The 24,246-nt window shown below is 55.8% G+C and overlaps 1 protein-coding gene across 1 annotated transcript in view; it reads right to left on the bottom strand.

Annotated features, from left to right (window-relative positions):
* TMEM266 (transmembrane protein 266) overlaps positions 1-24,246 on the bottom strand; it is a 121,661-nt gene that overhangs the window by 29,647 nt on the left and 67,768 nt on the right. The window contains exons 4-7 of the mRNA XM_037502048.2: positions 17,685-17,839; positions 14,841-14,914; positions 3,908-3,964; positions 2,718-2,856 (exon numbers count right to left, since the gene is read on the bottom strand). Of these exons, the coding sequence (XP_037357945.1) occupies positions 2,718-2,856; positions 3,908-3,964; positions 14,841-14,914; positions 17,685-17,839 (425 nt within the window). The remainder of the gene's footprint in view (positions 1-2,717; positions 2,857-3,907; positions 3,965-14,840; positions 14,915-17,684; positions 17,840-24,246) is intronic.

The following is a 24,246-nucleotide window of genomic DNA, read 5'->3' as shown; positions in this document are numbered from 1 at the left end:
GCAGAACAGAAGGAGCCCGGGATGCAGACTACGGGGTGTGATATCAGCTCTGGAGGGCCACCTGCAGACTTTCATGTGAGGAAAATAAGCTGTTGTTTTGTTGCAGTTGCTGTTATTCTGAGTCTGTTACTCAGAGATGCAGCGAGAACCTGGACTCTGTGTGGAAGGGCGGCATGACCTCCTGGCTGGAGGCAGCCCCCGGGCCTTCCCCTGGGTACTTCTCTAGTATCAACACCCGACCTTCTTCTGGCCTCTGCCCTGCACACTCAGGACCCAGCCCTCCTAGACTCCTCGGGAACACTCACATGCCTCTCTCGCCACTGTCATCGAGACCTCTCTACAGTTCCACTCTAAAGGTCACTCTCCACCCACAGCCTCCTGGCCTCCAGATGTTGTCTAGCTGCAGGGGACATGCAGAGAAGAGAAAGCAGGATTTTTCTGTCTGCGTCCGACCTGGAGGGCAGCCCACATATCCCTGAGATCCATCCCTGACCCCAGAGGCTGCTCCATGTGGCGGCTGGAGCCGGTGCAGTCAGGGCAAGCGCAGCCAATCCACACCCATTCTTAACCCTGCACGTCCTCTCGTGAGGCTCCCCGTGGCCCAGCAGGGCCTGGTGTATCAGGAAAAACGGGGGACAGCTGGAAACAGCATTCAAGTGGGGCTGTCACCCCCGTCTGCGTGAGGGTGTCCAGCTGTCCAGGGCTGGCAGAGGAGAGCGGCTGCTCTTCCTGCCCCAAAGGGCAGGATGTTCCCACGGACGGAGCCAAGAGCGGACCCAAGCAGGTGGGGGGTGCTGCTGGGTGTCAGGGTCTTGGGCGCCACACTGGCCCAGATCAGGGTCTGCTGTGTGACCCTCGTCTTTCCTGGCCTCGGTTTTACCATCTGTCACAGGAGAGGAAGGGACCAGGTCACCTCCCAGAGTCTTCCTGTGGGGCTCCCGAAGATGGGTCCAACCACAGTCTAGTTGGATGAAGCGATGGATTAGGGGCTCCCCAATGGCATGTCAAACCCCACAGGGTGGGACTTGGGGTGGGGAACAGGGTGAGGATGCTGAGTCCAAGGGGTGAGAGACCCCAGTCGCCATCCTTCTACCTCACATCCCTTGGCTGTTGACGCACAACTGCTTCACCTGCCACCCACACTCGGGTGGAGAGGTCTCAGCCGCCTATCCCTGTGCTAGAAACGGGCTCCTTGGGGGAGGAGGGAGAGCGCAGAGGTGGGCTTGAGGGCCCCTCACTTCCAGTCAACTGAAGCAGCTCCACTCTCAACAGCTTCTCACATGGGGTATATCTGCCCATGATTCTGTGGAAGAAAGGGCTTTACTGCTTTAAGAAAGAACAAAATAAATAAATAAATAAATAAAGCTGAAGACCATCATCTATGTGGCGTCCTAATCTCCCTGACATGCCTTGCCCCATGAGACCACATGGCCTCTGTGCCCAGTTGGCTGAGGTGAGCTCAGCCTCCTTGTCACATCCTCAGGAGCCCAAGGATGGCCCCTGAAGCCCAGTGACTTGGTTCTTCTCTCCATCCCAGATGCCTCCCCTTGTCCTTGTCTTCCAGGCCTCCCCACAGCAGTACCCAGTGCCATTCTTCATGACTGAAGCTTCCAGTTCCCTCCCAACCGGTCTCCCTGTTTGATGGGACACTGGTCTGTGATCACATTCTGGAAATGCATGCACTGGTCAAGCCGGGGCACAGCTCTCCAACGACGTGGCTCAGTGGGGAGGGTGGCCTGTGCTTCTGAAGAACAGAGCAGGTGCTCTGGGGGCAGAGACCAGGGAGGTGTATGTGCCACAACAGGTGAATGGGTGGCTAAACCCCAGTACCACAGAAATACTCTCCAGCTGTTCACAGGCTGAGAGACTTGGAGGGCATCCAGCTTGTCCTGGGTGGATGCAGAGGTAAGATGGCTTGAGGTCAAATGGGTAAATTTACAGGACCAGGAAGCAAGTGGCAGCTGTAACTGACACACTCACGGTGTATAACACGAAAACACAAACTCAAAGAGACATCTGCACCCCGTGTTCATAACAGCACTATTCACAAGAGCCAGAGTTAGAAACAACCCATCAACAGATGATCGGATAAAGATGTGGTGGTGGTGTATTTACACTATGGAATACTACTCAGTCATAAACAATAAATCAGACAGCGCAATAAATCAGACAGAGAAAGACAATAGAGAAAACAAAAGAATAAACTAAATAAAACAAAAGGAACTGTTATACTGTAAGACCAAATTAGTGGCCACCTAAGGAAAGGGAGCAGAGAGGCAGGCGAATTGGGTAAGAGGGGTCAAATGTATGGTAAAGGACAGGATATACACTTGTTGGTTTATAATGATGCACGCATGTAACTTTTATAATGTTATAATGCCATGTTACTTCAGTTAGAAAGAAAAACAGCTGGGATGTATACAGCTGGTCTTTCCAGAATGGCAGGGCTTGCTGTGCATGCTCCTTTCTGAGGCTGGTCTCCAGGCCACAATGATAGCTCTGCTGGAATGACCGTGTAGTCTCGAAACTGACCTCTTAATCTAGGCGGTTCCTGACAACGTGGCATCCAGAGAGCCTGCAGTCTGCTCCCTCCACCCCATGCTAACTGGTTGGTCTCCTGCAGCACATCGTCTCTCTCCGCTCTTGATTCATAGCTCTAGTTTCTGGGGTGAACTCTGCCATTCTGCCAGCCCTGCTGATCCCCTTGGGCCACTTACCATCAATGACCCTCTTCACCCGCCAGATCCGGAGCATAATAATGAGGCTGATGGCGTCCCAGGGGCTCCTGGGCCCGTTGGCCACAGTGGAAGCCACCATCGGGGCCAAGGACAGGATGATCACGGCCCCATCAAACACCTGTGAGAGGAGGTAGATTTCAGTGCCCTGGGGCCACTTCCCCGGATGTCCCAGAACCAGAGACCGGGTCAGGCAAAGCACCTGGTGCCGGTCACCCTCTCCTCCTGCCCCGTCAGGTCACTCCCTGAAATGACTCTCTTCAGTCTTTAGAGGACTTCCCTCTCCTCAGAGCTGCCCCAAGGCACTCTCTTCCTCAAGTGCCCTCAGTCCCTCTCCAGCCTTTGTGCAGGTGGCCTTGGCTTCTTCCAAGCATCTTTCCCATGTCTTGCCCTTTCTTGGTGGGCTCCGCAACCAGTGTCCCAGGGGCCCCACTGAGTCCTCCCTGGCAGTGTTGCTGAACTCATGCCAAGGGATCCCTTCTTCCCCTTGGGTCTCAGGAGCCCAGAGCTTCAGGTCTAGTTCATGCAAATCTCTAGCCCACAGGGAGGCGGGACAAGGAGTAGGACTAGTCCAGCCTGATTGTTCAGCCCTGGGCCCCGACCTTCTCTCTGCCTGCTCCAGCCTGGTCTTGATCTGAAAATCCAAGGGCCTATGGGCTACAAAGTGGCTGGGGGGGAAGGGGAGAGGTCAGAGTAGGCAGCAGACTCCAACTGCCTTCCCTTGTGCCATGTGTACAAAACTCCCGACAGCCAGGCCTCCTCTCCCCTCCCCCAACCCCTTTTACATGAAACCGAGCAGCTGGTTCATCTGCAGAAACCAGTGTGAAATGCACTTTCACAGTTTTCCACTCAGTTCTCCAGTCACTGGGTCATTTTAGAGTGGATTTGTTGTAAAACACATTTCAAAAGCTTTCGGAAATGATTCAAGAATAACTTAAAACTTTGCAGAACTTCAAGGAGATTTTTTTCAGACCAGCCCTTTGCTGGAAACTTTCTCAGTTTGTGTCCTCCTCTCAACCCACATGCACAGCTGAAGAGGTGCCTGCGCCAGTTGTGTGAAGGGGTCAGCCTTTTTCAACACCCAACCCTGGGGGGGATGAGGCAGCAGCGGTTTCCAGCTTCCAGGATGGCTGGTTTGGGGGTCGGGGTAGACATTGGCCATTGGCTTTTACCTCTATTTTGTTTTCGATGTAATCCCAGATCCCAAGCACCACAATTCGCAGAACAGTCTGAGGAGAGGAAGTGAGAAAAGAGATTTGGTTATCACTCACCAGTCCCTGCCCTGTCCCCCAAAATTTGGAGCTCTGTTTGTTCTATGACGGGAAAACATCTTCGCCATCCCAGACCACATGTCTGCATTACCATCTGCGCCAGCACCTCGCTCATAAGCCTTCGGAGCTCCTGGTTCCTACAGAACATACCCACATCCTGTGGAATAATATTCAAGACCCTGCTTCTCTCTTCAGAGTCAAGTCTCACTCTCTTGCCGTGGCACAAATCACTGGCACACACAGAACCATATGGAGCGCATGTCCTCCGCCGTGTGGCCAGGACTGCCCGTGACTCTCCTCTGATTTCTCTTCTCTCCTTCTTATACCATAATTGGAGCTGCTGCCTGGTCATCCAGCTGAAGACGACATTTCCCAACCTTCCTTGCGTCTGGGATCAGCCATGTGACCAAGCTCTGGCTAACAGCACGTGAGGAGAAGCTCTGTGCACCACTTCTCAGTTGTGCCCTTCAAAGGATTAAACTCTGCTTCTTCTTTCCCTCTTCCCAAAGACTAGCACCCGGGTGCACAGGTGTGATGGTTAGCCACACTCAACAGAGGCGGGCTGAATAAGATGGAAGTGTGCTGGGCCTCCAGCGGCCCCAAGTCACTGTGACTGCCTCACTGCTTCCCCGACCTGTCCTGCCCCAAGAGAGAAACGAACTATGCCTTGTTAAACCCCGTGCTTTGGGACTTCTTGTTACAGTAGCTTGGCTGTGTGCTAAGCCGGCAAGCCCTGCCCCCCACCCCTTTCTCTATGTGGCACAGGCCTTCCTGTCCTTCTGGCCTGGACTCAGATGGCACCTCCATGGAGCTTTTGTGCACTCCCAGGCTTGGGGCTTCTTCCCTGGCTGTTGCTATAGCTCTTGAAACATCCCCCTTCCACTTCAAGACCACCCAACTAAGGCTCAAGAGACACTGTTTGACTTCTCCCCTTCTTCAGCCCTTTTGCTGGCCACAGGGTAGACACTGATTGTGAATGAGCACCCACACAGGCCCATGAATGGCTAAATCCTAAAACCTCAGTACTCTGTTTTCCAGAGACGCTTCCTCACCAAGAGTACATCTTTCTTCAAAGAGGGTCCTTGTAAGCTGGTCTCACATGCTCCTGGCATATGTCTGCAGACCCTAACTAGAGCCAGGGGACTAATTCACCAGATGGAGTCCCTTCTCCCTCATGCTTGCAGCACAAGACCAGTTACCTGGCCTCGGCGACACGGCAGACATGGGCTCATGGGGGGTTCACCCACACTTTATACTACAAGGAAACCCGACTGATGAAATCCACCTCTTCCTCCTTAGGGGCCTTCCTGATTTCCATTAAGGGATGAGAAGGTGGGAGGCTGGAGACAGCAATCTGGGACAGAGAGAGATATGTGGCAGCCTGATATCTCCCCAGAGATGACTCCCCAATCTCTTGGGTGGGACCCAGGCTTAACTGCAAGACAACTCTGTGGGGATGGAGAGAGAGCTGGGGCAGGGGCTCAGATTCTTCAGGTCATAGCTGAGTCATGGGCTGGCAGTGTGGCCACGGGCAAGTCAAATTTCCTCTCTGGGCTCGGTTTCTCCTGATGAAATGGGTTAAATCGTGGAGAGACGGGTTAAATGACAGGAACCTGCTAGTTCTTTATGAGACTAAGGTCTGCCTTCTAGTATACACGGGTAGGTATCAACACTGGGCTGCACGATCCCCATTCTGCACAGAGGAGTGGAGGCTGATCAAGGTGACACAGCAGTGGGTGGGGACATCAGCCATTGGACACAGAGGTTTTCGACTGCCTGGTGGAGTCATGTTGGGTAAGAACACGCATATTGTTCTGGTTTGTTTTGCAGCTGTTCAATCCAGCTAATTGTGCTGACCTCAAAACTTGGTGTTTGTCTCCTCTGGAATGTTATACCCACCATGTCCACCCCAAATTCCCAATTCTGGGGCTCCCAAACCAAAAATTGCAGGATAGGGCTGCAGGACACATGGTCTGGTCCAAACATGATTTCTGTTACTGCTTGTCCTTCTCTTTCTTTGTGTAAAATTGTGATGAAATACATATAACATGAACTTTACCATATTAACCTTTCCATGAGTGAACTGTGGCGCGAAGTATACTCACACTGACATGCACCCATCACCATCACTCACTTCCAGAACCTTTTCTTTGTCCCACACTGAAACTGTCCCCATTAAACATTAACTCCCCACCCTGTGCGCCCTAGTCCCTGGCACCCACCATTCTACTCTCTCTCTCTCTCTCTCTGAGGTTGACCGCCCTAGGAATCTCACCTGAAAGGCATCATGCTGCTTCTTTATAAACAAAGCTTAGCTTTAAAGGCTCATGGGTGTGAGGTGGGGGGATAAGGGAGTCAGTCAAGGGACTGGAATAGAATGTGGAGCCTCAGTGTGCTGGGGAGGGTGGAGATAAGATGTGTTTATTGGGGGGCAAGGCACCAGGCAAGTGAGCGATCAGCAGGAGCACTGGTGGGCCATTCCCAAGAGCCCCATCCCCCTGGGCACCACCCAAGCCCCCCATCCTTTCCTAGCCCAGCTCTGAAAGGCCCTGCTCAGTGGCTTGTTCCTTGCAGCACCCTTGGCTGAGACCCCCTGTCCATGGAGGCAGCGATTTGGCCACAGCTTCCTGCCACTTCAGGGCACCCAGCATGCGCCTCCCCCTCTGACTGCTTGTGCTTCTCAGTACAGGCCAGGGAGCCTGCTTCTGCCACTTCTGGGGGAGTTGCTCAAAATGCAGATTCCTGGATTCTTATGGAGACCCAGGATAGCAGTCTCTGGTGCAGGGCCCAGGAATATGCCTTTTTAACATGTTCCTGAGGGCACCTAACAGTCGGTGGGATACACTACGGTCCAACAGAGAGTGTTAAGATTTGAGTCAGTCTCCAGGCCTTTTGGGGCCTGACTCTCCCTTACTAACTAGTGACACGTGTCAGACTCCTCCCAGATCAGGCACAGCGGACCCACACTGCCTGCCTCGCTGCACAAAGACACAACCCAGCACTCCTGGGAGTTGCTTTGTGAGCATGAGCGCAGGCGATGGGGAGACCAGGGCTGCAAGGGCTGGCGGAGGGCCTTCGAGGAACAGGACAACTCAGCTTAGCTGCCCTTTCCATGTGGGAAGAATCAAGCCTCCCTCATTTTGACTGTGGCTTCAGGAGATGAGGATGCTTGGACCCTCAGGATAGAGTTCTTGGATAAGCCAGGGAGTTGGCACCATTTTAACCTTTCCATGAGTGAACTGTGGCGCTAAGTATACTCACACTGACATGCACCCATCACCACCACTCACTTCCAGAACCTTTTCTTTGTCCCACACTGAAACTGTCCCCATTAAACATTAACTCCCACCCTGTGCAGAAACTGAGGCCCATAGAGGGCCGGGCAAAACCTTCCTTCCCCCACCTTGAACCTCATCTTCTCCCTCAGAAGCGACTCCCCTCACTCCTCCTAAGAGTCAGGGTTTGGGCTCTGGCTGCAGGAGAGGGTGGGAAGTCCTGGCTCCTTCTCTGCTCCCAGCCCACCTCAGTCAAATGGCAGCAGGTCCTGTGCCCTGACCCCTCAGGGGAACCACCCTCTATCCCTGGGATGGGGCCTGAGTAGACCTTAGGGTTAGGAACCTGGGAGACTGGACAGAAGCACCTTCTTGTCTGTGAGATGTCTCTGCACTCCTGGCTTTGTTCGGTGAGCCCAGTGGAGGCTTGGCACCCTTACTCCCCACAGAGCCGGCCCCAAAGCGGGGCCCACCAGTCAGGGAGAAGGGAGCAGCGTGAGTCCAGCTCTGAGTCTGTGCCCCAAGCGCTTGTGCTGGCAGCCTGGGGAGGGGTGGGGCTGGCTCTAGAGCAGCGGCTTGGAAGCACCCACCAAGGGGGCCAGAAGCCAAACGTGCTCTCGGGCACATTTTCACTACCAATATGGGTGCCGGCCCCTCTCCCAAATCATCCTCTCCCCCACACCCTCTCCACCCAGGAGCAGCAAGAGGAAGACAGAGTCCAGGCTCCAGTAATGAGGAAAAAGTAAGGAATGTGAGAACCCTTGTGAGAGCTTGACGCAGTCTCCAACTGGCATGTAAAGGTTTGTGGGTAATAGAGCAGTTGAGGGGTGGTCTTGATAGGGAAGGACGCAGCCTGGGCTGAACTTGGCTGGCAGTGGCCCTGGCTTGGCACGGGGCTCAGCAGACCTGCTCCCTGGGGAGCCGGCAAGGCCCAGGACCCATCCTGAGAGGCAGCGCTGGGGAGAGGGGGGCAGTTCTACCGGGGTCAGCAGTGCTAAGGCAGGAGCAAAGCAAAGGTGACCCAGAGAGCTGGCCTCGCCTGCAGTGGTCTGAGGTGTACCCTGACCAATGCAGCGGCCGATGCCCCCAGGGGCCCGGGCTCATAGCAGAGACTGCTCAGTCTCTCTCTGGTGTGGGGTTCATCGGACAGCACGTTCCCAGCCTTGTTAAAAAAAAAAAAAAGGGGGGCTCCAGGAAGCAGGGGATGGGGATATGACCACAAATCAAATAGCTCAGTGGTGGGAAGAAAGGGGTGCCTTAAAAGATTCACTACGTTTTTTGGTGTGCGTCAACTATTTCCTAAAAACAAACACAGAAAACACATGCAGAATCCCCCTAAATATGTTCTGGCAAAGAATGTGCACTGACATGGAGAGGCGTGTACAAAATATGAATGGCCAGAAAGAAAAGCAGGTTCCAGAATATTGGATCCACCGTGACCCCTTTTTCTGAGGGAAAGGGTGTGCCCATATACACACGGCAGTGAAAAGACTCGCTGGACGCAGACCAACCAGCAGGGGTGTCTGCAGGTGATGAGGACATGGGCAGAGTTCTCTCTGAAAACACGATTGCGCGTTGATCCATCGGGTGAGTGTTTGCAGCCTCGTGCTCCCCCTGCTGTGTGTGAGGCAGTGGAGTCACCAGGGAGCCCGCCTGTGGACTGTCACCGCCCAGCCCCCTCCACTGTCTCTTGAGGGCCTGCATGAGGTCTCAGTACTCTGCTGAGGTCCGAGGTCAGGGAGGACACCCTTCTTTTCTGCTCCTCCCTCCTCCAGCTCTCCCCACTAGCCCGATCCATTGTGGCTGAGGAAGCTGTGGAAGTGGGAGTTCTGGGCCTGAGATCATTGTTGGATCAGAGCTGGAGGGAGGACTCAGGCAGCATGCTGTGTGAGCCAGCCCCCTCCAGCACGTCCGCCCCTCGCCCAGAGGTAGTCCTCTAGCCCCAGCCTGCAGGCTGAGCTAGACCCTGCCCGCAGCTGCACATTCCAGCTCACTTAGACAATCCTCCCCACCCAACTTCCACGCTCCCAAGATCACTGTCAAGGTCACGGCAGATGAAAAAGTGGAAATGAGATTTTGAAGGATAATTTCACATGCTTAACTTATTCAGCCCTTCCAAGGCGGGCGCCATGCCCAGGCCTCTGCCCAGTGACGGGGAGAGAAAAGAGCACAGTGAGGCATCGTCCCCTGCTGCAGCACAACTGGGAAAAAACCTGAGCCCGAGGGCGTGAAGTAACTAGGTGCTCGGAGCTGAGCAGGGAGGCCCACTTGGGCTGTCAGGATGGGCTCCCCGCGGGGCAGCCTGCTGGACAGGAAGGGCTCCCAGGGTCGCTGCAGTGGGCCGGTCCTTCCAGGTAGGAGGCACAGGCCAGGAGTTTCTAGGGTGAGTGCATGGAGCTCGTGTGGTTCCTTGGCGCAAACTAGACAAGGAGGCCCAGCCTGGGGATACTCGTACCTGCTAGAAACTGTTTCATACACTCATTTTAAAAACTAAACACTTCTGACTGCCATCTTCCAGGAAGCTGTCTTAGTAAACAACCCACCTACTTTCACAACATGGCCCTGCATCCTGGCACCAGGGAGGCCAGGGGAAGGGCTCTGGGACAAAGGGCTCCTGGATGTGGAGATGAATGGGTCACTGTGAGCTTGGCCTACTGCCAGCTTGGCAGGGACAGGGCCTTGGCATGGGTAGGGGCTGGCAGGATGGCTCCTTCCAACAGCTGGGTGCTTCGGGGCCATGCACACCCCTTCGCCACAACCCCATCAGACTTGCTCTGCAAGGTGGTGGGGTGTCAAGTTTGCTGATGGGAAGAGAGAGGGAGGGCAGGAGGGCAGGTGTTCAGGGGCCCTTGAAGCCTACGCCTCTGTGAATTGGGTAGAGAGCAGTGGCTCAGCCTCAGGTGAGTCAACAAGGCAACCCTGGGAACCAGCCCAGTCACCTCAGATTAAGAGGAAACCACAGCACAGAGGCAGTGACTTGCCCAAGGCCACACGTTAACTCCAGGACCAAGCTGAGCTCTCACCAGATGCTGATGGGACCCACATGCATTCCCTCCACTCACCTCTCAACACACACTGCAGCCTCAGCCTCCCGCCTCTGTCTGCTGAGTGAGGCCTGCCAGGACCCGCCTAGGGGAGGCAGGGGGCTGGAGAGGGACCCTCCCGGATCCAGAATCTCGGGGTGGCTTTGATATGGAAGGACGTGGCCCGGGCACCGCAGCTGGGAGTGGCCCTGGCTTGGCACAGGGCTCAGCGGGCCTGCTCCCTGGGGAGCCCACGAGACCTAGGACCCACTCTGAGGGGGGAGACGGGGGAGTTCTAAAAGCAGATGTTGAAAGATGCCTGATCAACTGCCAGGCAGAAGGACACAAGTGGCCTGTTAGTCAGACATAAAGGGGGTGAGCCCTGACCTGGCTGTGTGACACCACGGGCAAGCCCAGAACACACATGGGGGCGTCACACACAAAGCGTCATGTCTGCCGCCATTCGTTTGATGTTAACCCTCGACAGCTAGCTCGTGGAAATGGAAGCTCGGTGGCCAGCAGTGGCCGGGGAGAGGGGCCCCGGGGGCGACTGCTGGGGGTGCAGAGCTCTGTTGGGGTGATAGACATGTTTTGGACCTAGAAAGAGGCGATGGTGGATTCATACGGGTATCACTGAATGGTTACGTTGTGCCAGTTTCACCTCAAAAAGGGAGAAGCGGCTACAGCCTTGAGGTCTCGCCTGTCACCCCTGTTGCTTTCCTGTTCCTCTTCCATTACTCCTATTCCGTTCCTATTATTCCTGTTACTCCCGCTAACCCTTCTGTTAGCCCCTGTTACTCCTATTGCTTTCTTTTTACTCTTCTGCTCCTTCCCTGTTACTCCTGTTTCTCTGTGTTACCCCCAGCCACGGCTCTACCTCACCCTCATCATCTTCAACGAAGCCCAAGGTCAGGTGCGGTCATGCTCCCCCATCTTCCAACCCTTCCCACTGGGCCTGGGGAGGCCCCGGCCCTTTCCGGCTGACAGGGGAGGGGGCGGATGGGAGTCTGCGGCCAAGAGCCGCTGCACAGGCCTTGTCTGCTTCAGGTGGCTCATCTCTGGCAGTGAGAGTTTTCTCCTCTTCCAGGAAAAGAGCTGGACCTCTAGGTTCCATGCGCTGCCCTGCAGTAGGGAATGGACCCAGCACCCACAGCCCTTGCACTGGGCCCTGCTGCAGGGTGACCAGGCCTCGGCCAGGCCCCAGGCCCTTGAGCAGTCCCGGGAAGAGAAGCAGCTGGCTCTCTGGTTGCCAACAGCTGCTGGGCCTGGTCTCAGCCAAGGGCGAGGCTGCACTGTGCAGACACTGTTTGCACAATCCCCCATCTGGATTTCCAAGGCACTGCCCATTTTCATGCTGTGACCCTGCCTGACCTAGAGTATCAGGGCCCTGGGGGTGTTTGAGGGCATCCACTTTCACTGAGGCCTCTTGCATGGACCCTGCATGGCCTGTTAGGCTGAGGAGCCCACTCCCACCCTTGGGGAAGCATCTGTTTCATTGCCAGTAGCTTATCCATTGGAACAGATTTCCTCAAACTGAGCCTAAGCCGCCTCACACTTCCCTTCTTTGGGCTCTGTCCTCCAGGCCCACACAGGACTCAGTAACCCACCTCCCCAGGACTTCTGCAGAACGCTGAGATGGCAGGGGCTGGGGGAGGCCAGCACACCCCACCCCGCCATCCCTGCAGGTCCTGTGAGGTTTCCACTCTTCCCCGGCCTCAGCTTCCCATCTCATACAATGTCCCACCTATATTCTGGGCAGTCCTAAGGTGGGTTGAGCCAACGGGCAGAATATTGCTCACACCAGGTTAAAAGACTCCACTGAAAACCTCTGGGGCTGCCCTTTGGGTGAGGCCTTCTTGGAACTTGCCTGTGAAATCCCATGACCTCCAAGCTTGGCCCGTAGCCACGTCCCGAGACATCGTCAGGGACAGAAGGGACTCCCTCGATTGGGAGGGGCGTCCTGCATCTGTGGTCGGAAATGCTTTCCTTTCTCAGTTCCTGGTCGCTGCCCAGGCCTTCTCCCAATATCCTCAGGACCCTCCTGTCCTGCCGGTGCCACAGGGAGGTGCAGTCGGAAGAGAGTAGGAGCCCAGAGCTTGGCGCCAGTGTTGGCCAGAACTGAGTCCATAACCCAGGCTGCTCATCTCAGTTTTAAAGTAGTGTCCTTTTGAAACTATCTTCAGCAGGGACTTTCAGTGGCAAATATATATGTAAGCCTGAGGTACTGCTGAGGGACAGCTGGCCCCTGGCCTTTCCCAGTAGAGGTGGCCCAGCCACTGCGAGGAGCACAACCTCATCACGTCTCCAGACCCCTGGGGGTGGCTGTCCCGAGCTTGCTCCTCTCTTCACACTGGGCAGGTGTGCTGGTCTCGCCTGTCACCCCTGTTGCTTTCCTGTTCCTCTTCCATTACTCCTATTCCGTTCCTATTATTCCTGTTACTCCCGCTAACCCTTCTGTTAGCCCCTGTTACTCCTATTGCTTTCTTTTTACTCTTCTGCTCCTTCCCTGTTACTCCTGTTTCTCTGTGTTACCCCCAGCCACGGCTCTACTTCACCCTCATCATCTTCAACGAAGCCCAAGGTCAGGTGCAGTCATGTCCCCCCATCCTCCAACCCTTCCCTCTGGGCCCAGGGAGGCCTCGGCCCTTTCCGGCTGACAGGGGAGGGGGCGGATGGGAGTCTGCGGCCAAGAGCCGCTGCACAGGCCTTGTCTGCTTCAGGTGGCTCGTCTCTGGCAGTGACAGGAAGGGAATGCCAAATTAATGCTGGGCAATAAATTCTGAAAAGCTAATAAAACCAAAGCGGGGGGATAGATGGAAGAGCTGCAGCAACTGATGAAACATTTTTGTTGGCAGTCACGCACTCATGGCACATTTTCCAAGGTTTGCATCAAGGAGACATCTGGCCGTGGCCCATGTGTTTGTGGGAGGGAATCCTGGGGAGCAGAGGTACGGGGGCCTGGAAGGGCAAGGCCCTCACAGAGGCAGGAAGCTGGGAGCAGGTGCTGTTTTGCAGGGACAGAGGCACCTCTGGGGCAAGAGTCAGTCAGTGGCTAGAAGGCTCCTCAGAAGGGGCAGTGCTGAGTCTGCTCCCACAGTCTGAGCCTCAGGCCTAGGCTCATCAGCCAACAGTGTGGCAGGACCAGGGCCTGGGAGGAGAATGTTGTGTGCTTGTGATCATGCTGCCCAGCCCCAACAGCCCAGAACCAGACTCTGGACTCTAGGCCTGGGCCCGGCCCTCCCTGGCCTGATTAGAGAGAGAGAGAGCGCATGAGATAGGGCAAAGCAAGATGTGGCCAGAGTGGCTTAGGAAACACTCTGGAATTCCTGGCTCCCTGGGTTCTGGATCACACACAAAATATTCTCTGCCTCCATCTTCCACCCACATCCTCCTTTTCCCTCAGCATCCTTCGAGGCCCTCTGTGCTCCCAGGCCCTGAACACCCCTGCCTCCAGGGCAGCAGCGCCCACGTATGTGATCACATGTGGGTGTGAGTTCCGTGTGTGTCTCCCCAGCGGGTTCTGGACCTGACTTGGTTCTGCCTCCCCACTCTCTGTGCTTGCTGGCCACTCTGCAGGCCCCAGGGGCTCTGCCCCGGCTGGAATGGGCCTGTGGCCGTGGAACACCTGGTGGCTGAGCTGGCCAATCATCTGCTCTGTGGGGAGGAGCATGACTTCCACACCAAGCTCCCCAGTCCTCCAGTGGGCCAGTGAGCTGCTGCCACCCACAGGACACACCCAAGCTGCCGGGTCTTCCAGGGAGACCCTGCTCCAGCAGCTCCAAGTCAAGGCCCCTGAAATGCATGGGGGCCCGCTGGGCCAGCCTAGGACTGCTCAGCAGGGCCTCCCGCCCCCAGAGAGAGAATGAGCCACGTGCTGGGATCCTGCTTTCCTTCCCACTGAGCATGGGACTGGGACCTGGTGTCTGGAACCGCCAGGCAGCTTTCCCTCTTACATCACACACAGAGATGTGACTTGGGCTTCGTTTTAGGTGACCTTGGCAAAAGGCAGGGTGTCCCTGCCCCCTGATAGTCTACTTTGGACCACCCCTTCACTCACACGGAGGGGTGAGGGGACACAGCTCTAGGCCTTACCAGCCCCATGCCCTCCTAAGTACCCGCAAGTCCACAGCCCAGCTTTTGACTCTGTCTTCTCTGCCCTCTGCCTGCCTCGGCCCCAAGGGTACCCTCTGTGTCCCCAGGACCCAGCTCAGCATCAGACTTGCCCTACCCACTGCAGGTCCCCTGCTCTATGGCCAGGCTGCTGCCCCCACCTTGCTCCTCACCGTCACATGAATCACTCAAGGTTCCTCTAGTACCTGCTGCTCATCTGCCCTTCATACCTGTCCTTATGTGGATGACACCTGCTTTCCCTCTGGTGGGCAGGCAGCTGCTCCTCTTAAGCCACCTCCTAGCATAGGCCTCTGCCTCCTCCAGCCTGTCCCCTCTTGGTGGCCTGGAGGGCTACCATGCCAGAATAAAGTTTGGTCCCCCAGGACAGAGGTGCCCTACAGAGGAGGCCCAGGTCCCAGCCTCACCTACCTCTGAGAAGAACACGGAGAGGATGGTCAGACTGATCCAGTGGATCACACCGGCGAACTGGAAGGCGCTGGAAACTGCAAGGAACACAGTAATAGGGCTGATTTCAAGGGCCAGGACTCAGGTGAGGGGTGCAGGGGCTGTGTGTGGGGCTGTGCAGGGTGAGGCTGCGCTGGGAGCCCAGCCACTCAGTGAGCGCTTAGATCTGGGTAAAATGGGGCCTGAGAACAGTGAAGCGGCTGTCAGCTGTGATGGCGGTATGTGTTTGTGGGGGCGGGGGTATGTGTTTGTGGGGCCCAGAGGCTTGTCTGTCTTCTGTGGAAGGGCTGCTTATCTCCCCCATGGCAATCTCCTTGGTCCAGCTCAGTCGGGAGTGTCAGTGGGCATTGCACCTCGCCATCCTCCTGGTAAGAAGCTCTCCTGAGGACTCGATGAGGGCTTCGGGGCCCTGGCTGTCAGCCCTGCACAGGCAGCCTCAGCAGGTCTACATGAGCTTTGGGGAATCCCCTCAATTACCCAAAGGTGCTGTGCTGAGTTAGGGCGAGTCCGGGCTCAAGGCAAATTCCCTTTAACTTGCATTCTGAAAAATGGTAGAGATGGGGGTGCTGGACAGAGTTTTAGAGGGGCAAGGCTGGAGCAAGGACTGAAGTGGAGAGCCAGGGGTGGGCCCCAGAGCTCGGCAGAGCAGGCAGGCTGGGTCTGCTCCTCACCTTCCAGACTCTAGAAAGGAAGTGTGGTTAGCGGGCAACACCTACACCCTCCCACCTCACCTTTCACCCGGCAGTCCTTGGCCTTAGGTGCTCCCTGTGGGAAGCCCTTTTAAAGTGCGGGAGCCACAGCTAGTGGGCAGAGTTTATGGGCTAGAAAGGCTAAAAGTGGCAAGGAAGCTCCAGACATAGGTCGGGCGGGTTTTGATGGAGCGAGTCAGAGGGGATGTGCCCCAGGAGGCTGGCGCGGGAGGGACGCGCCCAGCAGGGGCCAGGGCTAAAACAGGGTGCAGGAAGCCTGCTGAGAACACGCTGGCACCACTCTGGCCAGGGCTCTGACCGGGCCTGCTTAGCACGCAGTTCAGAATCCCTGGAGGCCAAGGGAAAAGGTCGGGACCATCAGAGGTGCTGGCTGGTCTGAAGGAGAGAGACTTCCTGCCTTGGGGCAGTATGACCCTCAGGACAAGTCCTGGCCAGGCCTCGGCTTCTCTCCGTCCTGGGTCACATGAAGGCGAGTGAGGCTTGAGAGGCTGAGGCTGCGTGACTCTGACAAGGCCTCCAGATGATTCTGAAAACATAAAATCTCTCCCCATTATTTCTCAAATGAATTCCTATGCCTTTTTTTACGGTTTGCTTTAGAAGAGCAATAAATCTCTGATTGTGCATTTTATGGAATTTGAGATGCCTTTTATGAGCTGCTATTGGATCTCCCACCAAAGTCAATCTCCTGGATACTTAATTTTAAGCAAGATTCCAGTGTCGGCTGGGTTTTCAGGTCCACTCAAGGCCTTGTCAGCCTGAGCGGCGAGGGCCCCGGGCACAGCCCACCACAGGGAAAGAAAGGTTCTGTTATAGTCAGATGCCATAAAAAGCAGACATGCGGATCAGTGGGACAGAGGGGAGACACTGCGGTTTAATTGAATACAGGCTGAGTGTAAAACCCCACCAGTTACTTTGTGCTGGAAGATACTTGATCAGAACTCAGAGGCCACCAGCTGCACAACATGAGTGAGGCTTATGGGTCCCTGCCAGACTCCCCAGAGCAGGGAGGAAAGGCTTTCCCGGCTTGCAGACAGAGGTTAGATGGGCCCAGATACAGGAACTGGGGGCATGTGAGAAAACCGGTCCAAGTCGACTGAATGGGTTTGGGAGTGGTTGGGGGGGGGGGGTCCTCGTCTTGGTCAGTGCCAGGACAGGAAATCTCTCAGGGGACCAATAATTTGATCTCTTTCTAACTTGTGCTTGGATGACCTACCTTGCAGATCAGGTAACTAAGGCAAAGAAGCAGCTAGAACCACGCACTTAGCGGAAGCCAGGAGTCAAGACCTTGGCCCTCACCTCCTTGTACCACACAGGCCTGCAGGTGGGAGGTGTGCTGTGCCCGCCACTGTGACAGCCGTGCTGCCTCAGACATGCAGAAGCACACAGGAGGCACAGACAGACCCTAGGCTGCCAGGCGTGTCAAGCTGCGTAAACAAACCAGGACACACAGCGGAAGACCTGGGGCAGAAGCACAGGCCCTGCTGTCAAATGGCCTGGTGGAGGGAAGGCCCAGCCCAAGGCTCTCACCAGGGACAGCCTCACACATGTTGAAGGCCTCGCTTCCTTGTCTCTAACGGGGATGGTGTCAGTCCTGCCCAGCTCAAATGTGGGGAAAAGTGCTCTCAAAATATTCACACGTATATAAATGGAGGCTCCAACGCGTGGCTGGAATCCCGTGGTGCTCTCACCACTAGAGACACGTGGCAATCCAGCCCCATGCGCAGCCAATTGTCTTAAGTTACAGAAAATTCCAACCTGGAAAACTCCAACTAGGAGCAATAAAAAAAAGTGCATACAGGTCCCCAACGTTTTTGTTCTCATCGGTTTCTGGACACAGAATGCTGGGTGGGGAGGCTGAGCGGTCACAATGGGGGCAGAGGCAACGCAGCCCCGGGAACGTGCTGGGGGATGGGGGTGGGGGGCTGCCTACTCCACGTCCCTGTCCCTCAGGCCACAGAGCTTGAGAGCCCAGGGCCAGGGGCTTGTGGCCCGGCAGGCAGGGTGGAGGGGGGCGACCACACAGCTGGGGGCCCCTGATGGACGCACATTGAATATCGACATCATACATATTTGCATATGTATCTCTCTTGCTACTCACACTGGAGAAGCTTTATATCTATTAGAAGTTCCAGAGTCAGGAGAATCACCACCAATATTACACAGGCTACCAGGAAACTGTTGACACTCGCACTGAGCAAAAATACCTGCCACACGGCTGCTCTCTTCCCACAGCACGGCTTCAGCCAGGTAGACCTGCAGGGACACAAATGGCATGAGGCTGAGAGGGGACCGGCCCAGCATAGCCCCCCACACCCATCGGCGTTACTCCTCTTAGCCCTGCTGTGTCCCCCAGAGACTACCTCATTCAAGAGGCGCTAAGCAAGACACATCGTCAAGTCACGAGGCTCAATTGCAGACTGGCCTGGGTAACTCACAGCACCCCTCAGGCTTCAGGGTCTTTAAAATGGGTGTGAGGCTCACTGTGAAACGGGGGTGGGGGGTCAAACAGGCGGGGGCAGCTGGCCGTGTGGCTGTGCTGCTGAGTGACAGTGACTAGTCCACTCCTGTGTAGCCTCGGGACCTGGCGTGGGCCTTGCATGCACGAGGCCCTCACCCACCCTTCATAGGCACTCAAGGAAAGATCTAAACTGTTTTCCAAAGTAAGCCACATGGAAGGCTGGTTCCATGAAGTACTAGTGGTTGTTACTTGATAATTTCTATGGCTAAGTTTTGGAAAATTTGGATCAAAGGAAGTTAAGTGCAGATTTCTCTCCACAGGACCGTGTTTAATGTGCTGTAATGCATCATCACGAGCCTAAAGGGATTACGACATCATTTCCCAAGCTCGCTGGGCCAAGGCACCCTTCTGTCTCTGCGCATCTGGCAGGACTAAGGAAACCCTTCAGGGATCTTGAACATTCACAGGCAGAGATGTGTCCTGAGCAGGCTGGGATGTGGGGAGGAGCCGCAGGACCGCACAGCTGGGGGTCCTGAGATCCCAGGAAGGAGGGCGCCTTGGGGGAGATGCTGAGGTCACAATGTCAGAGAATCATTTAAAAAGGTTAAAATCTAAGCCCCCACCCCTTGCCCAGCAGGAAGGTTTGGGGGCCTTGGATAAAGGGATTTGATAAGGTGCTGTGGGGACCAGGCCATGGCTGATGTCTTTGACCGAGAACGGAAGCAGGGCCAGGACACACCTGCCCAAGCCCAGCCAGCTCAGCACTAACCAGCCCCAAAGACCCCCCAGTCATGAAAATCCTGAGAAGCAGGGCATAATAGGGAGTCCCGACCCCTTCTCTGTGCACACACCTTCCCTTCCTCGCCCGCTGCTCCTCTTGGCAGTGTGTATCAGCAAGCCCTCCTTTGCTCTTCTCCACTCTGTCTCTGGTGAGTTCCATCCCCGTCCATCCCCTGCCCCTCCCACCCCCAGCTCACACCCTGACTTTTCTCCACAGCACACATCTCACCGTCTTGGGCCTTTAGATACAAGCCCCCGCGCCGGCCTCCTTCGTTGAGGAACAGGGCCTCCCAAAGCAGCCCACACAGACCGCCCTGCAGAGTCCAGTCTCCCTTTTTGTAAAACTCCCCAACTTACTGCTCTGGTACTTGAAATTTAAACGAAAGAATTATCTGGGTTTTTGTAAAACACCATGTAGCTATAGTGCTGAGTGATGCTGGCTGATAAATTGGGGGCTGATGACCCCAATCCTGGTCATCCTCTGTCCTCCCCACCCAAGGGGCGCTCTGCCAAAGCCTGTGCAGGGGCCGTGCCTACCCCTGCGGGTGCCCTGGGAGGGGAGTTCTGACCCTTCTCAGAGCAGTGATCGGACGCTCTGAGGATGTTTCTTTCTCGTGACTCATGCAGGGATGCTTCGTGGGTCCTCTGAGAGGAGCAAGGACCAAACTCACTGTTCTTCAAGGGACCTGGCGGGAGACTGGTCTGCACGGCTTTCTGGATGCTTCTCACACCGATTGGGACGACAGGCAGAGCCTTTGCGCTGCAGGGAGTGCAGACTGAGGCTCAGCGCCCCCGTGCAGGATGCTGGCCACAGAAAGAGGAATAGAAGGGTTTCAACAGGTGATGGAGGAGGAGGAGGACATTGTCAGCAGGGAGGTGGGGGTGACTGGTGCCCAGGAGTGCAGTGAAGGACACAGAGAGCAGGAGGCCAAGGAGAGGTTCCTCACTGAAGGACAAGCAGGATGGGTCCTGACTGAGCCTCTGATGAACATCCTCCTTCCCCCCTAGAGGGCTGCAAGGCTCAGTGTGGAAACTTTTCTATTTCCTCACAGGGCAGGCTCACATGGGCCAACCACAAACAAGAAGAACAGGTAACCCCCAAAACTAACACCACGTGGAGCTCAGCAGGGCTGCCAGATCCCACATAGGACATTCAGTTAAATCCTAGAGAAACAATGCAGAATTATTTTTTTTTAAAAGTATGTTCCAAACATCACATAGGATACACTTGAGATAAAAAAAAAAAACCCATTCATTGTTTATCCAAAATTCAAGTTGAGCTGGGCAACCTGTATCCTAATTTGCTAAACCTGACACCCCTAAACTCAGCATCATGGCCTCACGGAGGCCTGGGCAGAGTGGTTGTGATTCGGGGAGAAGAATATACAAGGGCCTGAAATAGGAGGGGTGGGTGTGGGGTGGGGCTGGGCATTTTTGTCCAGAGGGGGCAGGAGGGAGGGCAAGGGAAGGAGGCAGCTTGAGGAGGAACAGGCACACCCTGTCCCCCCGGGGGCCCAGAGGCACCCAGCAGCCACGGCGCCATCAGCCATGGATTGCTCCTGTGTATTGAAGACTCTTTGAATGTAAGATGTCACTGGCCCTCAGCTGTCCTCCTGATCTGTGTTTCTCACCTCCTCCCCCTTTTTTGCCTACAGGGTCACACCTACCGGGTGGGACAGCCCTTCTCTGGAGCCTATTTTATTATTTTATTTTATTTTTTTAAACATTTATTTATTTATGCATACAAGAGCCAGGGTACAGGCCAAGGTGCGAGAGGGTGAGAGGATTCACCAGAGACAGAGAGGGGAACAGAACAGGCAGACTGACTGAAATACACTGCTGAGGGGAGCAGCGGGTGAGTCAGGAGAGGTCTGCTGCGCCATGTGGGTTGCTCCCTGGCTGGCCTGGGGATTGAACTTGTACTGCAGAGGCTGCAGATTGCTTCATAGTGCGGTGCTTAACCCCTTGCGTGGGGCCCATTTTAATCTCTCACACCTCTCACCACTCTCCAGCTGCCTCTGCTCTGTCTCTGGAAGCGTCCAGCTCCCTCCTGACTGCCTGTAATTTCTTCCCAAAAGGTGGCAGGACCCCAGGAGATTTGGATCCAATTCCATGTCCTTTCTAAAGCCCAGTGCAATTGTCTGTGATCCCTACAACTAACACCCCTTCATTGTCATCTGACTGGAGCCCAGGGCCTCCTGGCAGCCACCTACCAGCTGCCTGGGACCTGCAGGGTTGGTCACACGTTCGGGAGGGAGCTGGGCATGTGTTCACTTCCCTGGGCGTGGGCTGCACCCTCAGAGACTGTGCCTCCTGCCCCCAGAGGAGGGCCCCACAGGGGGATACAAGGAGCAAACCATCAGCCTCTTCCAGCAGCGCCTGTGTGACCAGTCCCTAGAAAGAGGAGGTGAAGCTCTTGACCTACCTGTGGGGGACATTTTATATGACTTTGAGATGTTCAAATGTCAAGATTTACATCCTTCTCTGGCTAGAACTCCCTAACCAGAATGGGGTTGGCTGCAGGGAAGCAGTAGGCCTCAGTGGGATGGCCGTGTGTGGGGCCTTGGGGGGACTGTAGCCAGGGGAAGGGCCTGGGCAGGTGTCCTAGAGCCACCTGAGTCCCCTGAGTGCTGCCACCACAGCCTCCCCGTCCTTGACGGGAAGCCAGGTGGGGCCTGCAGATGACAGGATTCAGAATGCAGGGACGGCGGAGACACGAGCGCGGGTAGCGGGGCACCGTGACTTGCCCCAGGAGAGCCCAACAAACAAGTCAGTGAAGTTCCTGGTGAGCTACGAGGAACGAGGGGAACAGGCAGGTGAGCTGACATTTTAAACGACAGGGTTGGCAGGTCTGGCTGGGAAAGCGACATAAGGGAGTTGGAGTGGGCCCTGGGGCATCTGGGTGCTGGGGGTGGAGCATATAGGGACTGTTTGCAGTAAAATTCTATTTGGCCCCAGAATGCCCCTAGCACAACAAGCCCTCGAAGCACAGGAGCAGGAGCTGAACTGGGAGGAGGTGGCCTCAGCCTTTGGGGCTGGGAGGAAAATTTCAGACCCAGCAAGAGCTGATGCTTTGGATATTTCCACAGCTGTGGTCATAACCAAGTTGCCCAATGACCTAAGGCAGCAGCCAGACAGACCCACTGCCCCGGCCCTCTTCCTCACTCCTGTGCCAGCCCTACCAGCCCCATGCAGAGCCTCACCTCCAGCTATCAGCCCCTCAGCCAGGCCAGCCCACCAGTGACTCAACGTGGACCCCTCTCTCACAAGTTCAAGGGCTGTTACTTGCATCATTCTCTTGGTGAATCTGGGACAACACACGTGGGCGGGACTCAGCTGAAGCAGATGGAGGGAAGACCTGCCTGCTAAGGAGAGGACGACATCCAGGAACAGTCATGGGGGGTGGGTCGCCACGGCCGGGGTCTGCGTGGAAGTCAGTGGGTCTTCACCTAGCTGCATCCAACAACCACCAGGAGCACTGCAACCCCCCAAGCCCAGGTCCCAGCCTCTGGGGCGGGATCTGGCCTCAGTATTTGCTCATCTCTTGAGGTGATTCCAAAGTATAGCCCAGCCTGAGAACCACGTTCTTGGGACGGGACGCAGGGTGGGCTCCCTATAGGATCAGACGGGCCAGGACCTTGTGAGACATGCAGGTGCCAGCCCTCCCCTGAACTAGGCCCTGCATCTAAGCGCACCCGGGTGATGTGGGTGAGAAGAGATGCTTTGGATGACTCAGGAGGATGGCCGCAGGGGAGCCTGCCCGGGAGCAGGACAGAGAAGACAACGCAGGCGGAGCTGCCCACAAGGGCAGACTCTGGGAGGCGGCTCGGGGGCACAGATCAGTGACCCTGAGACTGGGGGTGTTGGGGAGTGCCCAGGGCTTCCTTAGCCACAAATATGAAACTGAAGCCCAAGCCCAGCCTGCAGGAGAGGCCTGGGTGGTGGGTGGGGTGGCCGGCTAATCTGATGTTTGTATATCCCCAGATGCTAATAAAAGTATCTCTGACATTCAAATAGCATTCCTGAAAGTTGGTGTTTCAGCAGAAAAATAGAATGTATCCAGTTTCAAGATATCCCCAAATGGTTAAAGGATGACCCGAGGGGCTTACTGGGCCAAAAGTGAAATCACTCTGCAGTCCTTCAGAGAAGACCCATCTCTTGGCATCCGCCGGGCGCTGGTCCAGGAGCAGGTGCTCCGGGCTGCCAGTCCTGACGTGGCCACGGGAGGGCAGCCATCTCCCGGTTTCTGATCCGGGCACAGACCAGGGAGGACACGAGGGCAGGGGCCAGCTCCGGAGGGGCCAGGCTGCCAAATCCGCAAACCCATAAATACCAACAACCAGATGGCTTCTCCTGGCAAGCAGGCGGGCCCACGAGGTCCCTCTGGTTCTTCTGAGGCCTCAAGAAAACCCGGGGGGAGGGGAGCCGATCCCAAAGGCAGGTTCCTTTGCTGTTTCTGCTTCATATTCTTAGAGGCCTTGAGAAGTTTGAGAGAATAACGAAGTGAACTTGGGGACATTTCCAGCGGCTCCCCTGTGGGAGGTGAGGCCTGGAGGAGTGGCTCTGGGTCAGTCAGGCAGTGTTCTCAGCCTGGCGCTGACACCCTGGAAGGTGACGAGGACACCTAGGTACCGGGTGGCAAAGTGGGGGGAGGCTGGCCACTCCCATACCACAAGTCATGGCTCGATTCCACTGTGGTTTGTGGTTACCAATCTGGTCTATCCGAGAGGGTGCATGTGGCAGCTGGGCCAGATGGCCCTGCCGTTCCTGGTGGAGATGTTCCTCCATCCAGTCCCCAAGGGCAGTGGCGAGGGAGGGTGTGGAGTGAGTTGGAAGCCCAGGGGCGACAGCAAAGCCCAGAGCACGGGCTCCCCACCCTGCCTCTGACGCTGACCTCGGGCAGCACTGCAGACCCGGGGCTCAGAACCTTCCGGGCTGTAGAATTCTCTAACTGGAGATGGAAACCATGGCCGGATACCTAAAAATGCACAAAACGAATGCTGTGGGTGACATCTCCAGGGAGCCCTGGACCCTGACCTCACTGCAGGCCAGGCCATCTAGGATCTAGGGAAGTCTGGTTTCAGACAGCCCAGGATTGGGCATCTGAGCCCCCGCCCCCAGAAGCTCCGGCCCTGTGCTGGGCACAGAGACCCCACACTGCAGGCTTGGTGGTGGCTTCGGCCATCCTGGGGACCGACTTCACTGTATTCCAGACGATTAAAATATAGTCGAGAAAGTCATGAAGCTGACTTAAATCTAACCTCTCACTTTAATTGATGTGGAATTTATTTTTTATTAACAAACACTTATAAGGCACTTAGTAAGTACCAGGAACCATTCTGAGCCCTTTCCAAATGTTAACTCATCTAAAAAGACAATTCCTGCCTCCCCTGGTGGCGCAGCGGTTGAGCGCTGGGTTGCG

Source organism: Talpa occidentalis, unplaced genomic scaffold (assembly GCF_014898055.3).
Source record: "Talpa occidentalis isolate TD23 unplaced genomic scaffold, MPIMG_talOcc4v2.1 talOcc4.11, whole genome shotgun sequence".
Taxonomy (NCBI): Eukaryota; Metazoa; Chordata; class Mammalia; order Eulipotyphla; family Talpidae; genus Talpa; species Talpa occidentalis.
This window is presented reverse-complemented; position numbering and strand designations above follow the sequence as displayed.